Source organism: Paracoccidioides brasiliensis (genome assembly GCF_000150735.1).
Source record: "Paracoccidioides brasiliensis Pb18 unplaced genomic scaffold supercont2.1, whole genome shotgun sequence".
Taxonomy (NCBI): domain Eukaryota; kingdom Fungi; phylum Ascomycota; class Eurotiomycetes; order Onygenales; family Ajellomycetaceae; genus Paracoccidioides; species Paracoccidioides brasiliensis.
In genome coordinates, this window is record NW_011371358.1 from 3555867 (window position 1) to 3573375 (window position 17509).

The 17509-nt window shown below is 44.8% G+C and overlaps 4 protein-coding genes across 4 annotated transcripts; 3 read left to right on the top strand and 1 right to left on the bottom strand.

Annotated features, from left to right (window-relative positions):
• Nucleotides 1-452: 452 nt before the first annotated feature.
• On the top strand, nt 453-689 carry PADG_01072 (uncharacterized protein; the record flags this gene model as incomplete). The annotated part of the gene is made up of 1 exon (XM_010757802.1): nt 453-689. The coding sequence occupies one exon, from the start codon at nt 453-455 to the stop codon at nt 687-689; it is 237 nt and encodes a 78-aa protein (XP_010756104.1).
• A 4798-nt stretch (nt 690-5487) lies between these two features.
• PADG_01073 (palmitoyltransferase pfa3) lies at nt 5488-6634 on the top strand (the record flags this gene model as incomplete). Its single annotated transcript, XM_010757803.1, has 2 exons — nt 5488-5542; nt 5619-6634. The coding sequence occupies 2 exons, from the start codon at nt 5488-5490 to the stop codon at nt 6632-6634; spliced, it is 1071 nt and encodes a 356-aa protein (XP_010756105.1).
• Nucleotides 6635-7194: 560 nt separating this feature from the next.
• Nucleotides 7195-13499, bottom strand: PADG_01074 (uncharacterized protein; the record flags this gene model as incomplete). The annotated part of the gene is made up of 4 exons (XM_010757804.1): nt 7195-11393; nt 11448-11886; nt 11943-13180; nt 13433-13499. The coding sequence occupies 4 exons, from the start codon at nt 13497-13499 to the stop codon at nt 7195-7197; spliced, it is 5943 nt and encodes a 1980-aa protein (XP_010756106.1).
• Nucleotides 13500-14905: 1406 nt separating this feature from the next.
• On the top strand, nt 14906-16299 carry PADG_01075 (uncharacterized protein; the record flags this gene model as incomplete). Its single annotated transcript, XM_010757805.1, has 6 exons — nt 14906-15080; nt 15168-15286; nt 15350-15411; nt 15476-15501; nt 15570-15919; nt 16000-16299. The coding sequence occupies 6 exons, from the start codon at nt 14906-14908 to the stop codon at nt 16297-16299; spliced, it is 1032 nt and encodes a 343-aa protein (XP_010756107.1).
• Between the last annotated feature and the right edge of the window lie 1210 nt (nt 16300-17509).

Genomic DNA, 17509 nt, shown 5'->3' on the forward strand with positions numbered 1-17509 from the left:
GTATATGGTTTGTGGGGCGTGTTCATACATTCGATGGCGAGACAGGTACTACACAACACGTTGAGAACTGCAGGGCATACGATGAATTCACCTCGATACAATTACTCTCCTGCCTGCGAACACATCACGTCCCTCAGCTACACCCCTTCGGGTCGGTCTTCTTTTCCGTCTATTTATGTAGTGAGCAAGTCAGCGAACCTGCCACTCCTTGCACTCCCATCAAATCTTGCCTTCTTCCCAAAGAAAGTTCGGCCAGCAGAATGTCCAGGACAGCAAAAGAACCAACCCCCTTATAAAACGGAGCGCGTGCTATGTTATGACGGTCCGTTTCGCGGGGAGTTGATATATGAGTATCCTAGCAACTGTGCTACCAAGAGCCATCACACAGATGGAAGCGCTGTGGCCATCAAATTCTCAAAACGGCAGGCTTTTTTCAGCAGCTGGAGGCGAAGATGATGGGCGTTGTAATGATCGCCGATTTTGTCCTGGTTGGCTTATTGGACAAGATCTGGTCGCCGTTGACCCAGGAACAGCAAAACTCGATCAAGGAGCACAAACTTTCCGACACAAGTGAAGCTGTTGCACGCAGCTGTGTATATTTGGACGTGTCAACCGCCAACAACCCCGCAATTCATACGAAGGAATGGAGAACAAATTCATGGGACCGTTCGATTCAAGAAGCTAGGTAAGACAACGGTGTCCCTCGCGTGCAAAGAAATAGAGCGATGAAGCTATCAGATCGTTGGACTGTAAACGCGGTGGCTTTACCCGGAGCAACGTTTGATGGTGATAGTTACGGGGTTAAACGAGTTACGGGGCGAATTATAACTAAGTAGTCAAGTAACTAACTAGTTAACTAACGTAATCAATAAGCGAGCGAACCATATAAGTGAGCGAACCACTTCCCACTCTCTGTACAATGTGAAATGCTCTGCATCAAAAATGTCAACCACACAAAGAAATAAAGCCTCTACTCAGGAAGGAAGGCTTCTTTTAGCCATTCAAGCACTTAAAAATGATCAAATTTCAAGTGTATGAGCTGCAGCAAAGCTATATGAAGTCCCTTATGCAACTTTAACTCATCACATATATGGTTGTACAGCACATGTTGACACACCTTCAAAGAACTAGAAACTTAATCTTACAGAGGAAGAATCTCTTGTTCAATGGATTCTGGCCATGGATGAGTGAGGTCAGCCTTCCTGAGTTGCAGCTGTGCAAGAAATTGCCAATCTCCTTGCTAGTTGAGGATTCAATCCCCCACTCACAGTAGGTGAATGCTGGGTATGAAACTTTGTCAAGCACCATGATGAGCTGAAATTCAAGTTCTCATGCAAGTATGATCATCAGTGGGCTCTATATGAGGATTCTGAGGTTATTCATGGGTGATTTAAGCTTGCATAAAATACTATTGCAAAGTATAGGATCCTGAAAGATGATATCTACAACTTTGATAAGACAAGGTTTCAAATAAGTGTAATTGAGACTGCCAGAATGATGACTGAATCTGAAACAGCTGAGAATCTCAAGCTTGTACAGTCTGAAGATTAGAAATGAATGACTGTCATTGCTGAAGTCAATGCAACTGACTAAGTTTTGCATACAATGATTATTCTCAAAGAAAAAATGTATCAATTCTACTGGTATAAGACAGAAAGGCTATCACATGACTGAGTGATTGAAGTCAGTGAGAATGACTGGTCCACTAATCAGCTGAGCTTGTACTGACTGGAAGAGATGTTCAACAAAAAGACTCTACTCTATATGAAGAGCAGATATTGACTATTGATTCTAGACTGACACTAAAGTCATACCTTAGCTGAATTTGATCAATTTTGCACTGAGAATCAGATTATTGCCCTTTACATGCTGTTACATTCCTCTCATCTTCTTCAATCATTGAATGTTGACTGCTTCTCACCTCTGAAAACTATGTACAGACAGTAGATGAAAAATCAGATGTGACTTAATATCAATCATATTGACAAGAAGAAGTTTTTGAGTCTCTATTCTGCAGCTCAGATGCAGACTCTAACTGAGAGCAGCATCAAAAGCAGCTTTAGAGCTGCTGAGCTGGTTTCATATAATTTTGAGTAGATTCTCTCATAGTTTAATACTATGATGCATACTCTCCATCTCTCAGGGATATCTCACAGCTCTCAGACCTTCTGGGTGACAGTCACATCACATAATGTATATCAATTGAATCAGCAGGCTGAGAAAGTTAAAGAATATATCAAGCATTATACACAGAGCTCACTTAGTTCAATTAATCATGCTCTAAGTCAGCTGATCAAGAAATGTCAAATGACAATGCACAGTGTTGCTATTCTAGCAGCTGAAAACAGAGAGTTAAGAGCTTAAAATGTCAAACAAAAGAGAAAGTGAGAAAGAAACTGTATATATGTAGCTCAAGAGAGTGCTTTGAAAGTTAAAGAAAACTTGAATTGCATATGAAGAATTAATGAATGAGAGCAGGAAGTAATTGAAACTGCTGAGTTGCAATCACAATAACATGCAGTATCACAGTGTAGTGTCTGTGAAATTATTAAGCATATTACCTGTACATGCTCTAAGTGTATAGAAAATAATTTATAATATAATTTGCTAGTTTTTCTTTATAGTTGAGACTTTGAAGACATTCTCATTGTATAGAGAGTGAGAAGTAGTTCACTCACTTATATGATTTGCTCACTTATTGATTATGTTAATTAACTAATCTAATGTAATTCATCATCTAGTTAATCAGATCATCTAGTTGATTGATCTTTCATCACTCAAAGTATTTTAGATTAAATTAAGCAACAATTATATACAGAAAGTAGTAAATTATATTAAGAATTATTTTCTACATGCTGAGAGCATGTATGAGCAGTATATTCAATAGTCTCACATACACTACATCATGGTGCTATGTGTTTTTGTGATTGAGAGTCAGCAGCTTCAATCACTCTCTGCTCTCATTCATTGATTCTTTGTATACAATTCAAGTCTTCTTCAATTCTCAAAGCACTTTTTTGAACTATATATATACAATCTGTTTCTCACTTTCTCTTTTGTTTTGCATTTGTAGCTCTTAGTTTCTTGATCTTCTGCTTTAAAAGTGCCATTCTATGCATGATCATTTGACAGCTCTTGACAAACTGGCTTAGAGCCTGATAAGTAGAACTGGGTGGACTCTATGTATAATATTTAATATATTTCCTGACCTTCTCAGCCTGCTGCTTCAATTGATGTACATTATGTGATGTGGCTATAGCCCAGAAAGCTTGAGAGCTATGAGAAGTTCCAGAAGAGATGAGCATATGTATTGTGATATTATGATATGAAAAAATCTGCTCAAAATCATACAGAATCAGCTCAGCAGCTCTAAAGCTGCTCTTAATGTTGCTCACAGTCAGAGTCTGTATATGAGCAGTAGAATAGAGACTCAAAAACTTCTTTTTATCGATGTGATTGATTTCAAGCTGCATTTGCTTCTCTATCAGTCATCTGTATACTGTTTTCAGAGAGAAAAAGCAACCAACATTCAATGACTGAAGATGAGAGAAATGAGCTGGCATATGGAGAGCAATAATATTGTTCTCAAAGCAGAATCAGTCAAATTCAGCTGAAGTATGACTTTCATATTCATCAAGAATCAACAATCAATATTTGCTCTTTGTACAGAATAGAATGTTCTTGTTGAACATCTTCTTCAGTCAATACAGACTCAGTTTATCAGTTGTCCAGTTGTTATCACTGACTTCAATGACTCAGTTGTCTGGCAGCCCTTCTATCTCATATTAATAAAATTAGTGCACTTTTTTTTTGAGGATGATCATCATATGAAGAGCTCAATCTGTGGCATTGATTCCAGCAATAACAGTTACTCATTCTTGATTTCCAGATTGAACCAGTTTTGAATAATTGATTTTTTCAGATACAGTCATCACTCTAGCAGTGCTAATAACTCTCATCTGAAATCCAGTCTTATCAAAGTTGTAGATATCATTTTTCAGAATCTCATACTTTGCAATAGTGTTTTGTACAAGCCTGAACCATCTACAGATAATCTCAGGATCCTCACATAGAGCCTGTTGATGATTGCACTTGTGTGAGAACTTGGATTTGAGCTCAGAATGATGATCAATAAATCAATTAACCCAGCATTTGCCAAGTGTAGGTGGAGGTTTAGCCTCAATGCTAGGATCTCAGTTGGTAAGAAGAAGGTTGGCTGTTTCTCATACAGTGCGCACTCAAGGAGGCTGGCCACATTCATCCATGGATAGAATCCACTGTACAAGAACTGACTCTTCAGTAGAGGCTAATTTTCAATTGTTGAGTTGGGAATTCTCTCATGTCATATGACCATTCAATCAATTCTGTAAGGTGGTAAAAGGGATGCTGTACAAGCTTGCAGCTTTCTTAATACTTGAAGTTTGACCTCTTTTTAATGCCTGAATAGCCAAAAGAATCTTTCCTTCCTGAATGGAAGCTTGAGAAGGCCGTAGGGTGGGCATTTTGTTGATGTGAATGCTAGACGCATACACGTTGGATAAACTGATCGACTAGGTGATCCGATCAACTAGGTGATGGATTACGTTAGTTACGGAGTTGGGATTAGGTAATCTTGTAGGGCCGAGTTCCAGGTTTCATCGATCGTTAGATAACAATAACAATTAACAACGAACGACAAGATACCATACACCATCATTTACAATAGCCGTCGTCTTTCTTTTCTTTAATCCTTTACACCGAGAATCGTCGTTTCGGCAAGCCTGAGCACTTTAGTCCCTGCCCACGATCCGACTTCACAGAGAGAGCCCTTTTCCCCCGCGGCCTACCTTGTTCAGTCGCCGTAACAATGAATGCCATCAGATTCCCCTCATGAGATACATATATTCTACCTATTCCATTAAACCGGGAGCTTTGACACGATGAACGCATTTTCTTCCGTAGCCACAACAACGCCATCGAGGCGGAAGTGCCGGGATTCTTTTCGACGATGCGAACGCCTGTGCTGTAGCGTGCTGTTATATTTTCCGTTGGCGTTTGTGTACGGGCTCACGACATGGTCTGTATTTGTCGAGGCACGCATAGGAATGCAGTCGTCAAAAAGCAGGTGGTTTGGTATGTTGCGCTTTTTTTTTTTTTTTTTTTTTTTCTCTCTCTCTCTCTCTTCCCCCCGAGGGAGTACGACTGGCTCGTGCGAGCTATTTCCACAACGGATTTACTGACCTGGGAACCAGGTCCTGCAACATCGGTTCTAGGAATAATTCTTTACCTTCTTTCAAATACATGCTATACGGTTGCTGTCTTCACGGCCCCAGGTTCTCCTTCAACAGGGCCTTTAAAGAATAATCATGCAAACCGACATGAATATAGCTCCCTCCCCTCTATAGAAACACCGGATTTCGTGTCCCTGACGGTAAGCTCAACTGGTGGTAGAAGGTTCTGTAAAAAGTGTCAGAATGTCAAACCGGATCGAACTCACCACTGCTCGTCATGCAAGCAGTGTGTCCTCAAGATGGATCACCATTGCCCTTGGCTAGCTACCTGCGTAGGATTTCGTAACTACAAAGCATTCCTGCTATTCTTGATATATACATGTTTGTTTTCCTGGTTATGCTTTGCAGTTTCTGCAACCTGGGTTTGGACAGAGATTCTGGACCAGACTCAATACATTGAATCATTCGTCCCGGTCTCCAATATTCTACTGGCTCTCATTTCTGGGATAATTGGCCTTGTCTTGTCGGCGTTCACGATCTGGCATATTACCCTTGCGGCAAGGGGGTTGACTACGATAGAATGTCTAGAAAAGACTAGATACCTCGCCCCTATCCGCAGATCATTTGATCGTTACCGGCAAGAAGGGGTTAGCCCTGCTCCTGGACAAATGGATCACAACCATGGTCATCAATTCCTTGATGCGCATTCCAATGCCCCCCCTGGCGTCATACGAGCTGATGAGGGCGAAGAAGTTCCCAGTCGACGATCCGATGATCCGGAGCAGGGACAAACGTACGGAAATCACAATCAACCACTATCACCCGCACAACGATCACTTTATCACTCCTACGAAGAACTTGAGAACGCTCGTGAAAGAGCGCGATATGACGAATATCTCGACGAGCAAGACGAAGAAAATCTCCCACATGCATTTGACCTAGGTTGGCGCCGTAACCTGAGACATCTCTTCGGCGAAAACCCTCTCTTCTGGGCGCTACCCGTATGCAACACCACCGGCGATGGCTGGCATTGGGAAACAAGCTCCAACTGGCTTGAGATAAAGCAAAGAATAGAGAGCAGGAGAATTCAACGGTTAAACCATTATCAGTCACAACATCAGCGTCCGGCCACTGTCCCACCACCTCCACAGTATGAAAACTGGCCATCTTCTACCCATACAACATCTACAAACCATAGCAATGTCTCACGACGACTTGGTAATGGCGACCCATTTTCTGATGGAACAACTAATACGCAGCGGCCGGGAACCGGCCTCTCGATGAAGACTCTGCATTCCATCTCTCCCCATCCTCGCTCAGGGGAGGTTGTGTCAGAGAATGAAAGCACGCCTGATAAACAGCAGGGTGGCCGTAATGTGCCTGGGCGTTCTACGGGCGAGGATGAATGGCGGCATTGGGATTGATTTTTTTTTTTCACGTTTTGATATTTTTATTCATGGGCGGCATTTGTTTTCTCAAAGGTACTCCTTAATGTGGGCGATAACTACGTGTGGATACGGCGTTTTCCTTGCTTCCCCTCTGCGTCATAACGTAACTGGTTCGAGCATGTTTTAGATATAAATGTATATCACCGTTTTAATTCCCCATACATTAATTAAGACTTGCTTACTCTATATATGAAGACAGCAGTAAGCTCGAGAGCATCTTTTTCGTATTTATTGAGACGGGTTGGAATATAATGCCTCTGGCCTGATGACTCTTTTATCTCGTTGACTTTTGGCTGTGCGGGCAAAAAGATGTCAAACGTGTGACAATTTCAGCAGTGGATATACAAAAGTGGATGAAATGCTGCGTACAGAAGCAGCCCCCCCCTTTTTTTTTTTTTTTTTTTAACTAATCAAATCTCAATTTATATATACAGAACGAAAGTAAAAGATATAATGATACATTTTTGGCTCCTTCTTGGAGTAATTACTGCACTCACTGACAAAACAACATGCTTAAACAATTAATCCACGAGCATTCAATTCTGAACAACCATCCACCACCACTCCTTCACCGCCCAACCGGACAAACCACCAAGTCTCTCAACAACACCAGCCTCTTCCATCCACTCCAGAACCAACGCCACCTCCCAATCAGCAATATGTGGCTGAAATAGGCGACCAATATCAGCTGTAGTAAGTCCAGGCCTGGAGGCCAGATAACCTACCACTCCAGCAACAGCCAGATCCCAAAGCATCTTTACAAGGTTGCCATGGATGTCAAACCAAAGGGGGATTTTGCAGAGAGGTGGGGAGCCAGTGGGCGGTGGGAAATCAGGGGGCATATCACCCCTTGGGATCGTTTTCGGTAGATTCACAGGATTTCCGTAGATGTAACGATCTGGAACAGGAAGGACTTGGATATCGAAACGGAGCTTGCCCTTGTCCATGAGCCGGGTGAGATAGCCGCCGTCGGTCAGACCGTATTTATCCTTTGGGGGGTTCACGGGCCAGATTGTTATCCTGCCCTCTGCAAAAAGATTAATAAGAACTAGAATATCCCCATCCTCTGCGTCATAGTTCACTGCGCATTTCTTTTCCAAATGTAACTGTGTGTCGAGGATCGTCGTTTTGAAGGTCAAAGCCCGTTTCAACTGGGTAGCTTCGATGGCGCGTTTGCGGCCGAAGGTGTGTACGAAATGTTCTGTAACATCGTAGTTGCGTCCTGGAGTAATTCTACCCCTATTGCCCATCGAGATCACACGTTCAGTGATGAGAGACTGTATCGCCTGACCGATGAGCTCTTCACCAAGACATTCGAGAATCCGCCTCGCATCCGCTGGGTTATAAGACTCCTCCGGCGTTATAACATTAGCTCGTACCCAGGTTTTAGCTATATTCAGTCGCTCTGTACTTGAATATTCCCATTTCATCTTGGTCTGGGAAACGGGAATTACGAAGCTCGTGCCAGTCAGCAGAGCTTGCTTGCGAGGAATCGTGGCTGGGGCGTTGTGCTGGTACAATTCATCAAGAGTTTGTATGGGTTCCTGGCGAATGTCGAAAAGTCTGTCGAACTGTTGACGAGTGGCTGGTAAACTTGGAAGCTTATCGGTTCGTGGACCCTCGAGCTGAGTGCAAGCCCAATCGACAATCCATTGCCAATCATACGAAGTAAGATCTCCATAATCGATACGGGGCACCTGATCCCTTTCATACGCTTCCGCGAACCGATCCTGGAAATCACCTTGCATTTTGGACATTTGAAGCCGATTTCTAGAGAGAATAGCTTTCCCCCGGTCTCTAATAAATTTAGGGTCATGGTTTGGAAAGGCCAACGTAACGAGCTGCCAGTCAATCATTTTACCCTCCATTCCACCAGCCAAAACTCGAACAACAACGATTGCCACGGTAACCTTCCGTACTATGTCACTAGAGAGGACTTTAATAAGCTTAGTCCTTCGGGAAGCCGGACCAACTGCTTTGGGAATTCTTTTCTCCGTCTTGGACTCCTGAAATTGTTCGAGACGCCGATTGACGGGCCCCTCGGGTCGTTTCTGACCGCGGGACGAGGGTAGATGATCGCTAGGTTGCTCTTCTTGAGTCACCCTGGCTGACGCTAGAGATCGGAAGGGAGCCTCGGAAATTGGCGTTGAGCGTTCCTTCGATGCTCGCGAGAGCTCACTGGGTTCAAATCGTATAGGCCCCTCCTGCGGCGCACTCTCGAAGGGGCCCGGTATCCGATGGTTAATGTACGTCCACCCATCTTTCTCCAAATCAAATACCTCAGGATGTTTTGATTCCCATCTGCCTACTGCATCTATCTCAGAAAACACCCTGGTAGAAACGGGATCTGGGTTATTTGATATATCGAACGGCCGTTTCTTTGTCATAGAAAGAATATCTTCAAGAGTTGTGGGCAAACTTGGAGCCATCTGACCCAGTCGGGGCTTTATTCCTCCTGGTGGCCCCCGCCATAACCTGTTGTCAAATAGAGTCCCGAACGTCCCAGTTGGACGATGAAATGACTGGATAGACTGTAGGATGGTGGCATATGTTGGAGGTTTTGATCTTGGAGGGAGATGTCTTCTGGGGACACTGAGTCCCAAGTCCGTTATGGAATCTCCTGATAAAATAGGTTCGCGAAATACATATTCTAAAGGCCGAGGCACCCCTTCTGCAACGCCTGAATTCGGCGATGTCAACCAATTTAGAGCTGAACGTGGAGGTGATCGGCGCATGGTACTCTTAAGGCGCTCTATCGGTCCTGATCTTGGTCGCTGGACACGCGGTGGTTTCAATTCAGGAGGTCGAGCCCTCACAGGAACTTGATGCAACGTTACGGTTACCTGTTCTTCTATCTCTGGAAGTCTCTTTTCTGGAATTTGGGCGATCCGATGCGACTTCCTAAGCGACGGGTTAATCTCAGGGCCGGGTGGGAAGTATTGTTGCGGGTCAGCTTCCAACATTGCTCTCTGCAAATCCATAACTACTGCATCAGTTGCGGCAATCTCTGGCTTCGCAATTATGGACTTTGTAACCACTAACCCTTTACTATTTCTTCCGCTGAACGTTAGTTGCCGAAGTTTCCCGCTCTCGGTCATATATTTTACTGTAGTTCGAAGTGTTCGGAAGTCGGGCCTCCCAGTCTGTTTTGTTTTAAACCATGCCGTGGTAAAGGGGTACCAGAGCTCAGTGCCATAAGGGTAAACCCCACCAGATATCTCAACAATATCCATAACGATCTTCCTTCGAAGAAAGGCGATTGAACCAGCTTGGGTATCCGACTTCTTGGACTTGATTTTTCCCTTGGTTGCCAAAACAGGTTCAGGAGTTCGTGAATCAATGTCTTGGGTTTGGGATTGAGCTGTCCTGCTTTCGTTATTTCCATCGATATTTATGGTGTTTAAATTGGATGCACCTCGAGAAGGGGGTTCGTGGATGGTCTCGGTTATACCCACTCCTTCATGCTCCACAACCTGAGAGCCATCACCTGCTTTATTCGATGTGTTGTCGGTGGCATGTATTTCATTCTGCATTATCTGATCCTGGGGAATTCTTTCCTTACCACTCTCGGACGTCTGTGCGGTGAATAGTGGATGAATTGCAGAATCAGTCAACTGAGGAGAGACAGGTCGAATATCTTCAGAGGGTAGGACTGGAGCCAAGTCAAAAGGTGGAGATCCTACATTGCCACTCCCACTTGACACGATTTCCGGAGTTGGAGGTAATGCTGATTGCTCTGAGTCCGCAACATTATCAGCAAACTTTCGTTTCGTCCCACGCTTGGTTTTGGCCGGTGTGACTTCTGCTGCTACATCTCGTAGGGCTTGCTGACGTTTATCGCTGAGCTGAGGAGTAGGAGAGCCACGACCAGTTATTCTTGTATGACCTGCCACAGTATCCTGGTCGAAACGCTTGTCACCGGTCTGCAATGTAGCGTCGATACTCGCAACTTTGGGGTTCTTTTTCGCCGGTCTACCCCTTCTTTTAGGAGTTGGCTGGGGTGCTAAGGAGGTTCCGAGTTTCTCATTTTCATTCTCACAAGTTGCAACATATTTCCTTTTTCTGGATGCCGAAGGTCTGTCCACTGGAACCTGAGCACCAAGAGGGATTACTTCCTGGAGATACAGATCTTCCACTAACTTCGATGAATCAGTCAGTTGAGTTGTTTTAGTTGTCTGCTGAATTTGTGATGTCGATTGATTTGCAATGGACTCTGCATTACTAATGGCTGCAGAGGTTTGGCTCTGATCCCTGTCTCCAGCCGGCGGGATCTCCGTGTCTTGCTCATTAACAAACCAATCAAACTTCTTCAATTTTTCCAACTTGATTATAGCAATCCGACTTCTCCCTGGGCGACCTCTTGCTTTCCCAATGGGTCGCCGTCTCCCTGTTGGAGTTAAAAAGATGCCAGGGCCAGGTCGTTCGAGCAGGAGGACGCTATATTCAGTCCAACTCTCATCAAACCCTTGAGCTTCTAATTTCTCCTTCTCTGTCATTCCAGCGTATGGATCAACCAACTCTTCCGCCTTCTGCTGGCACTTTGATGATCGTACAACTTCTGCCTCTTCCGCAAGTTCCTCGTCGACATCTGCTGCGGTTTCTTTCCGCTTCCGTCCCTGGTAACTAGCACCGCGTGGAGACTCCCTTTCAGCAGCTGGGGAGCTGGCTTCTAGACCCAACAGGCCTGAAGCCTTTTGGGACTTTCCGGACAATTCCTTTCCTCTGAAACTTACGCCTTTGAGAAGTCAGTACAAAATTAATAAACGCATAGTCTGTTATGATTACGTACCATAGCTTCCATTTCTGCGTTTTATAATGACAGGATCAAACGCCGTAAGAGTATAGTCACTGGGTCTCACAGCCTCCAGGCAGCTTTTAAGGGTTGCGTCCCCGTCATTCAGAAGGTTGGATGGCCTCTCATCAGCAGGAAAACCGTACGCATCAATTTGGGGAATAGCATCAACTGGTGGAACTTTAGCAACACCTTTTCCCTCTCGTGAAAATTTAACTGCTTCCCAGGAAACTTGACCCTCATTTACGAGAGAGGCAAAATTGCGCAAAGAGTAATGGATGTACATTGAAACCGTGCCCCGAAGGGCAACGTCTCGGACCAACGCGAGGTGTCGAAGGTGAAGGGGTTGAGAAAGCTGCCAGGTCTCAACAAGGCGGCTCATCAGTGACTCGGTTGGCCGCCTGTAAAATGCGCCCATGCAGGAATTGGTGATATCCTTGAATATCGGGATTAGTTGAAATGAAAAGTGGATTGAATCTCTGGCTCACTTACATGATTTGTACTACCTTCTCGCCCGCTTCTGTCGACTATGTCAAATATGATATTTGGCAAAGTGCGGTCCGGGATCCACCTAGGGACGACCCGTCCCATCTGCTCGAAGTATTGTGCCTCAGGTGGGCTGGCAATGTCTCTTTTGATCTCTGGAATTCCATCCACAGTATCCTGCTGGCCTTGATCCTGGTCCATTTCCACAGCATCCATATCCTCCTGCTCCAGGTATGTTACCAGGCTGCGACTATCTTCTAGGAAAAGCCTAAGATCATTTTCGGTAAGGTCCCGGATAAGCATGACAGACGGATGACGAGTCCTCATCATATCGGAATATTGTGACACGGCTCTCACACGACGGATGCAACCTATCCTTTCTAACTTTCGAATTGCTCTTCCCAGAACTCTGCCCCGCCAACGGCCATCCATTCCAAGCTTCGCCTTCAGATCAATACGAGTAATGACATTGAATTCCTTCAAGCATTGGAACAGCCTTTCGAGAAGAATAGGAAAATCAATCACAGAGCCCAGCTCAGGGGGCACGGAGTCCACATTCTCCACGGGCAATCCAACAATATTACCAGATGACTTTGAGCGGACAAATTTCCGGAGTGTGCATAAACTCGTTCGTGCCGACATATATTGAACAGGCCTTTTTTCGATATATCCCTTCCTACTTAAGGAGTCTGTTCGTTTGGGAACTGAGCGTTTATCTTGGCCGCTAAGTTTAGGCAACTCCGGTTGCATCACGCCCTGCCATTTTCGAGAGGCAATGATTGATAAAAGATCAAACTCCAGAGGAGGAACCCTTGAGTGGTCACGTTCATGGCCCGTAATTGCAAGCCACATTCGCTCTTCCGAAACAAAAACTCGGAGTGCCCCACTGGAATTCGGGGGCATACCTTTCCCCAAAATAGACCCGGAAATCTGAGGGTCAACATGGGAAGGGTTATCTGGTAGGGAGGCAGTTGGCGTATTACAAGACTGCCGCTCCCCGGCGGCGGACCCTTGGGCATACCGGGCTTCCACTTCATCCAACGCAAGGCCGTTTCCTTCCTTGTTCTTGCCAACCGAAACCTCTGGGTGTCTTGTCAGCCATAGCCAGGCTTTCTGCTTGAACCTACGGTCAACATTTGGGGTGCGACGAACATCCCCGTCATGTTGAGCATGCTGGTGGCTTTGCTGAGGTAACGGAACATAGAAGTTATCAATGAAGGAAAGTACATCAGCCGGAGATGCACCTGTGTGTCTGTCAGCTGGTTTATATTCTTCGCCACGCGGACGTCTCCGTCCGCAATCCAAAAAGAATTCAAGCAGCGGAAACAGCAGGTAGGAGAGAGCTCCAGGAGTAAGTTGCACATCTATGAGCTACAGGACGTTCTCGCAGGATATATCACAAAAATTGGGATGTGTACACCACCCTTTCCTTAAGACGCTTTCGGAACCAGAGCAGGAAAAAAGGGGTGTGGTTGAGCAAATAGAGTGATACGCACCTCGCTCGCCACAGAGTGATATCTCCGCGAGCAAAAAATCGATAAGATCCCTCAAACTCCGAGCCATTGTCCCATTCTCCCCCTGTCAGCCAGGAACTCTAACACTAGAGATATATTTTCCCCATGCCCCTCGTGATGATGCCGATGACGGGATTCGAACTTGCGGCGTTGAGGTTGCCAGTGAGGTCGAATTAAAATTTACGGGAACTCTGCAGATCTTGTGTTTTGTGGCAAACATCGCGGGCTTATGTAATACAACAGACGCTCCTCACATGACCTCGGTATTGTCCTAAAGAATTGCCCGGATTCACACAAAGGGGCGTGGAGAGAGAGAAAGAGAGAGATCTACATTTCAAGCCTGCGCTGCGTCAAACGGTTGGCTTTAAATCTATCAACATCAAGAACGGGATGGGCCGGGCAATCCTCTGGAGGTCAATCATGGGGGCTATGCCCATGGAGTCGCTTCTTCCTTGCAGCGGCATTATCAAATGCCTTCCATGTCTAGCATCTAAGTTTTTCCAACTGGGATTTACGGCCGTACTTACGGAGCATTTATGCATAACTTAACTAACTAACTAGTTGATAAAATTCTGAGTATGACAAATCGTGTACCAGCAAGATCCAGAGCGCCTTGATTGGGCCTATTTGCAATTGATCCTGGGATCGATCAATGTAGCTATCAGTTATATCCTCAGGAACCAACGTGCCTGAGGGAACTTGATGACCAGTTAGTTCCATCTAATAAACTCGACATTCTTCCCCAAGGACGCCCTTGTCGTTAACTAACCCCAACCCTAACCACTAACCCTGATGTTGAGGGCGGAGGTCCACTCGTTGAGTGGTCACTCACAACACGAGACGGTATTCCCGGAAAGGTGATTTCGCTGTTGAGAGTCTGAATTTGGCTTTGCCAGGTCGGTTGACGTTCCCTTCGAAATATCTCTCCTTCAGAACATGCAATATCTTCTTCTTCTTCTTCTTCTTTTTTTTTTTTTATAAAGGCAAGCAGCAGGATATATGCAAAGCCTCTTGTCCACTTTGAGGTAAATTTTCTCCGTATTTCCAGCATACAAGTCGATGCCACTGCTCGTCCGTGTTCAAAATCGACACGCAAAACGTCACTAGTTCAACTAACTAGCTCAATGTAACGGATGATGTCAACGGCTGACGTCAATACAGCGTACGCCCTGCCCGCAGAACTACCATTTCATACCTAGCGGTAAAAAGAAGGCCATTTTCTACGCCTGTTTATCGGTTGGAATATTTATCATAAGTTGGACATAAAAATCTGGTCGGGCTAATATATAACTAGCCCCATGCCCGCCACCCACTGACACATTTGTTGCTGCTACAACCCCGGACTCTGCTTGATATCCGTTATTCTATATCTTGGTCGACAACCGCCAATTTCTTGTGACTGTTGTCAGAGATATTTACCATGTACCAGGCTTATCCTTGTCTGATCCTAATTTGATGGACGGATCTATGGTTCCTCCGGTTTCTGGTCCGCCAGAACTACCTTACTCCCTCAGAGATCGCAAGCGGTCAATTGCGCTCTTCTGGACCCTTTTTGTCATTGATACGCTTGCTCAGCCATTGATTCTTTATTTCACATTATGGTATCTTACCGATTTATCTCCAAATTTAGGTGTGTTTGATATCACATCTCTCCCCTTCCCTTGGTACGCAGAATATTGACAGCTTGGACTAACTACTTGATTAATTTTATTTTCAGTTTTTACTATCAGTACCGCTGCGCTTGGAGGAGTTGCTATCGCGGAATATTTTTATAGATTTTACCACTTGTTCAGAAAAGGGTCTGTATCAAGACCGCTGAATGCGCGGAGGTCATGGGTAAGTGGTCGGATATCGGAAATCTACCATGTTGTGTCTCAACTACTAAAAGAAATACCATAGCTGGACTTCTTTCAAATCAACTTCACCACAGTATGGCTCATTCTGGCCGTTGAACTGATAGTGTACGTCTTTTACCCTTGGACTGGCCATGAAGTTTTCTTCCATTGCTAGCTAACGTCCTCACAGCGGAACTGTCCAAGAGAATCCACCTAGTAAGTTGTTCTTGTAGCACCCTCTGGCGGCACAACGCTTTGCAAAAGTTAACATTATGAACCTGAAGTCCGCCTCCTTGCAATGCCCCTACCTACAGTCATGTACTACTTTGGCATCGTACATCTGTCCCTCGATATTCTTCGTGCCAGGGGATACCAAGCGCCATTCCGGATATCTTCCACGCCCAAAGGCTCAGTAATGCCGACAGCTCTGTATGTCCTAATAGAAGATATCGTCGCGGTGGATGGCGGAGGTGGTCAGAAATATCGACGAGCACTGCGAGATAGATATTTAGCAAGCCCATACTTTCGCGAAATGCTTTTTGAGATGAACTGTTTCTGGGCAGGTGGCTCGATCATCTTCGGTACAATTACGACCATTTTAATATTTACAACACCACGAGATCCTGCCTACGTGGTTAGTTTAATTCCCCGAACCTGACTCCCTAGAGATCCGGGGATGATACACTAACAAGCTCCCCCGTTTTGATCGGTTAGATAGGATGGACTCTCCCATTTGTTTGGGCCGCGATATGGACCCTAATCACCATTCCCTGGGTACAAGCGGATTTGCGGCGAGAAAGGGCCGGTTGGGCAAAAAATGCTACTCGAAACATTGAGCCTTACGCTGACACCATTATGGGCCCCAAGCCCGAAACCCGATTTCTCTCCACCTCTGGACGATTGTTTTCCATGCGACCTTTTCACAAACCAGGACCTACGAGTAGAGATGAAAAAAGAGATGAGAACAGAGATGAGTCGAAAGAAACGTCTCCTCCACCAACAGAAGAAGTTTGATGAAATCTATAGCTTTTCTAAACAGTTTGTTATACTTTGTACCCTGCCACTTTTTTGGCACGTGGGAACTGGGATTCCATATATCTTCCGCATACTTTTGGCCTTTGTCTCTCTGCCATTAACTCTTCTATCCTCACTACCCACCATTCTTCTGTCCCTGCATCATTAGTATTTTTCTCGTTATTTTCGGCTTTTATTTTAGGACTATATAAAAAACTGCGTGGCACGTAGAAATTCATAGAGCTGAGACAAGACATCCCTAACAATTCCGCATCACATAAATTTCAAGCACGAATTATTCACCTCAATTTAGACTTGTTTCGAAACGTATCTACACGTTCGATATTGCTATGTACTGAGTGTAGACTGGATTAGACAGAAAAAAGAGCAAAGCCAAGGGAGAAAACTTTAAAAGGACGAAAGGACGAAATCTCCTCGGGCACAGACAGAATTACAAGACACATCCAAGAGTGTCATACTAAAATCTGGAACAAAAGGAAATGAGGACGAAAGAAAAACTATGTGGAAGCCAAACGGAGGACTGGAGAAGTACCTGCATAAAACACGAAATGAGTTCTGTTGGGAACAAGGCGCCGTTTTCTTCCGCCTTTGTGGCTTTGCTTTCTATCCCCTCCCCCAAGGTTGAACGATGCGTACAGGAACATTAAAAGTATATGTAGGCTTGAATAAGGTCAAAGAAGTAGATGAATGGCTTGAAAGTGGAAGCAGACATGGAAATGACCTGTGATTAAAAAGACGAAGACCGTAATATTAAACAAGAAATGCGCCAGTGACAATGCATAATGTAGGAGGTAGACATGAAAGGAAAGACAAACTAAATGGTTAAAGAAATAAAAATCAGATATCCAACATTCAAAGCGTCCGAAGTGGGTTTTGTGATAATGGTGACAGAGAGAATAATAAGGGGTATATAATGTGGATAGTAGATAGTGGGACAATGGATGCAACACAAGAGATTCGAGCAACGCCATTTATATGCAGTTTCCTTGTCATCTCTTTTGCCCGCCGATGAAGCCAATCCCGTCGACATGCACCATACAATACAACAAGGAAACGCTAAATGGAACAAGTAAATTATGAAAGCAGTTTCTGTATGAAACGGGAAGTAGAGATAATGTTGGAAAGTTATGGAGAGCACGTTGAGGGAATAGGGGACCGGTGTAGAGAGGTATGACAGGGTATATATACG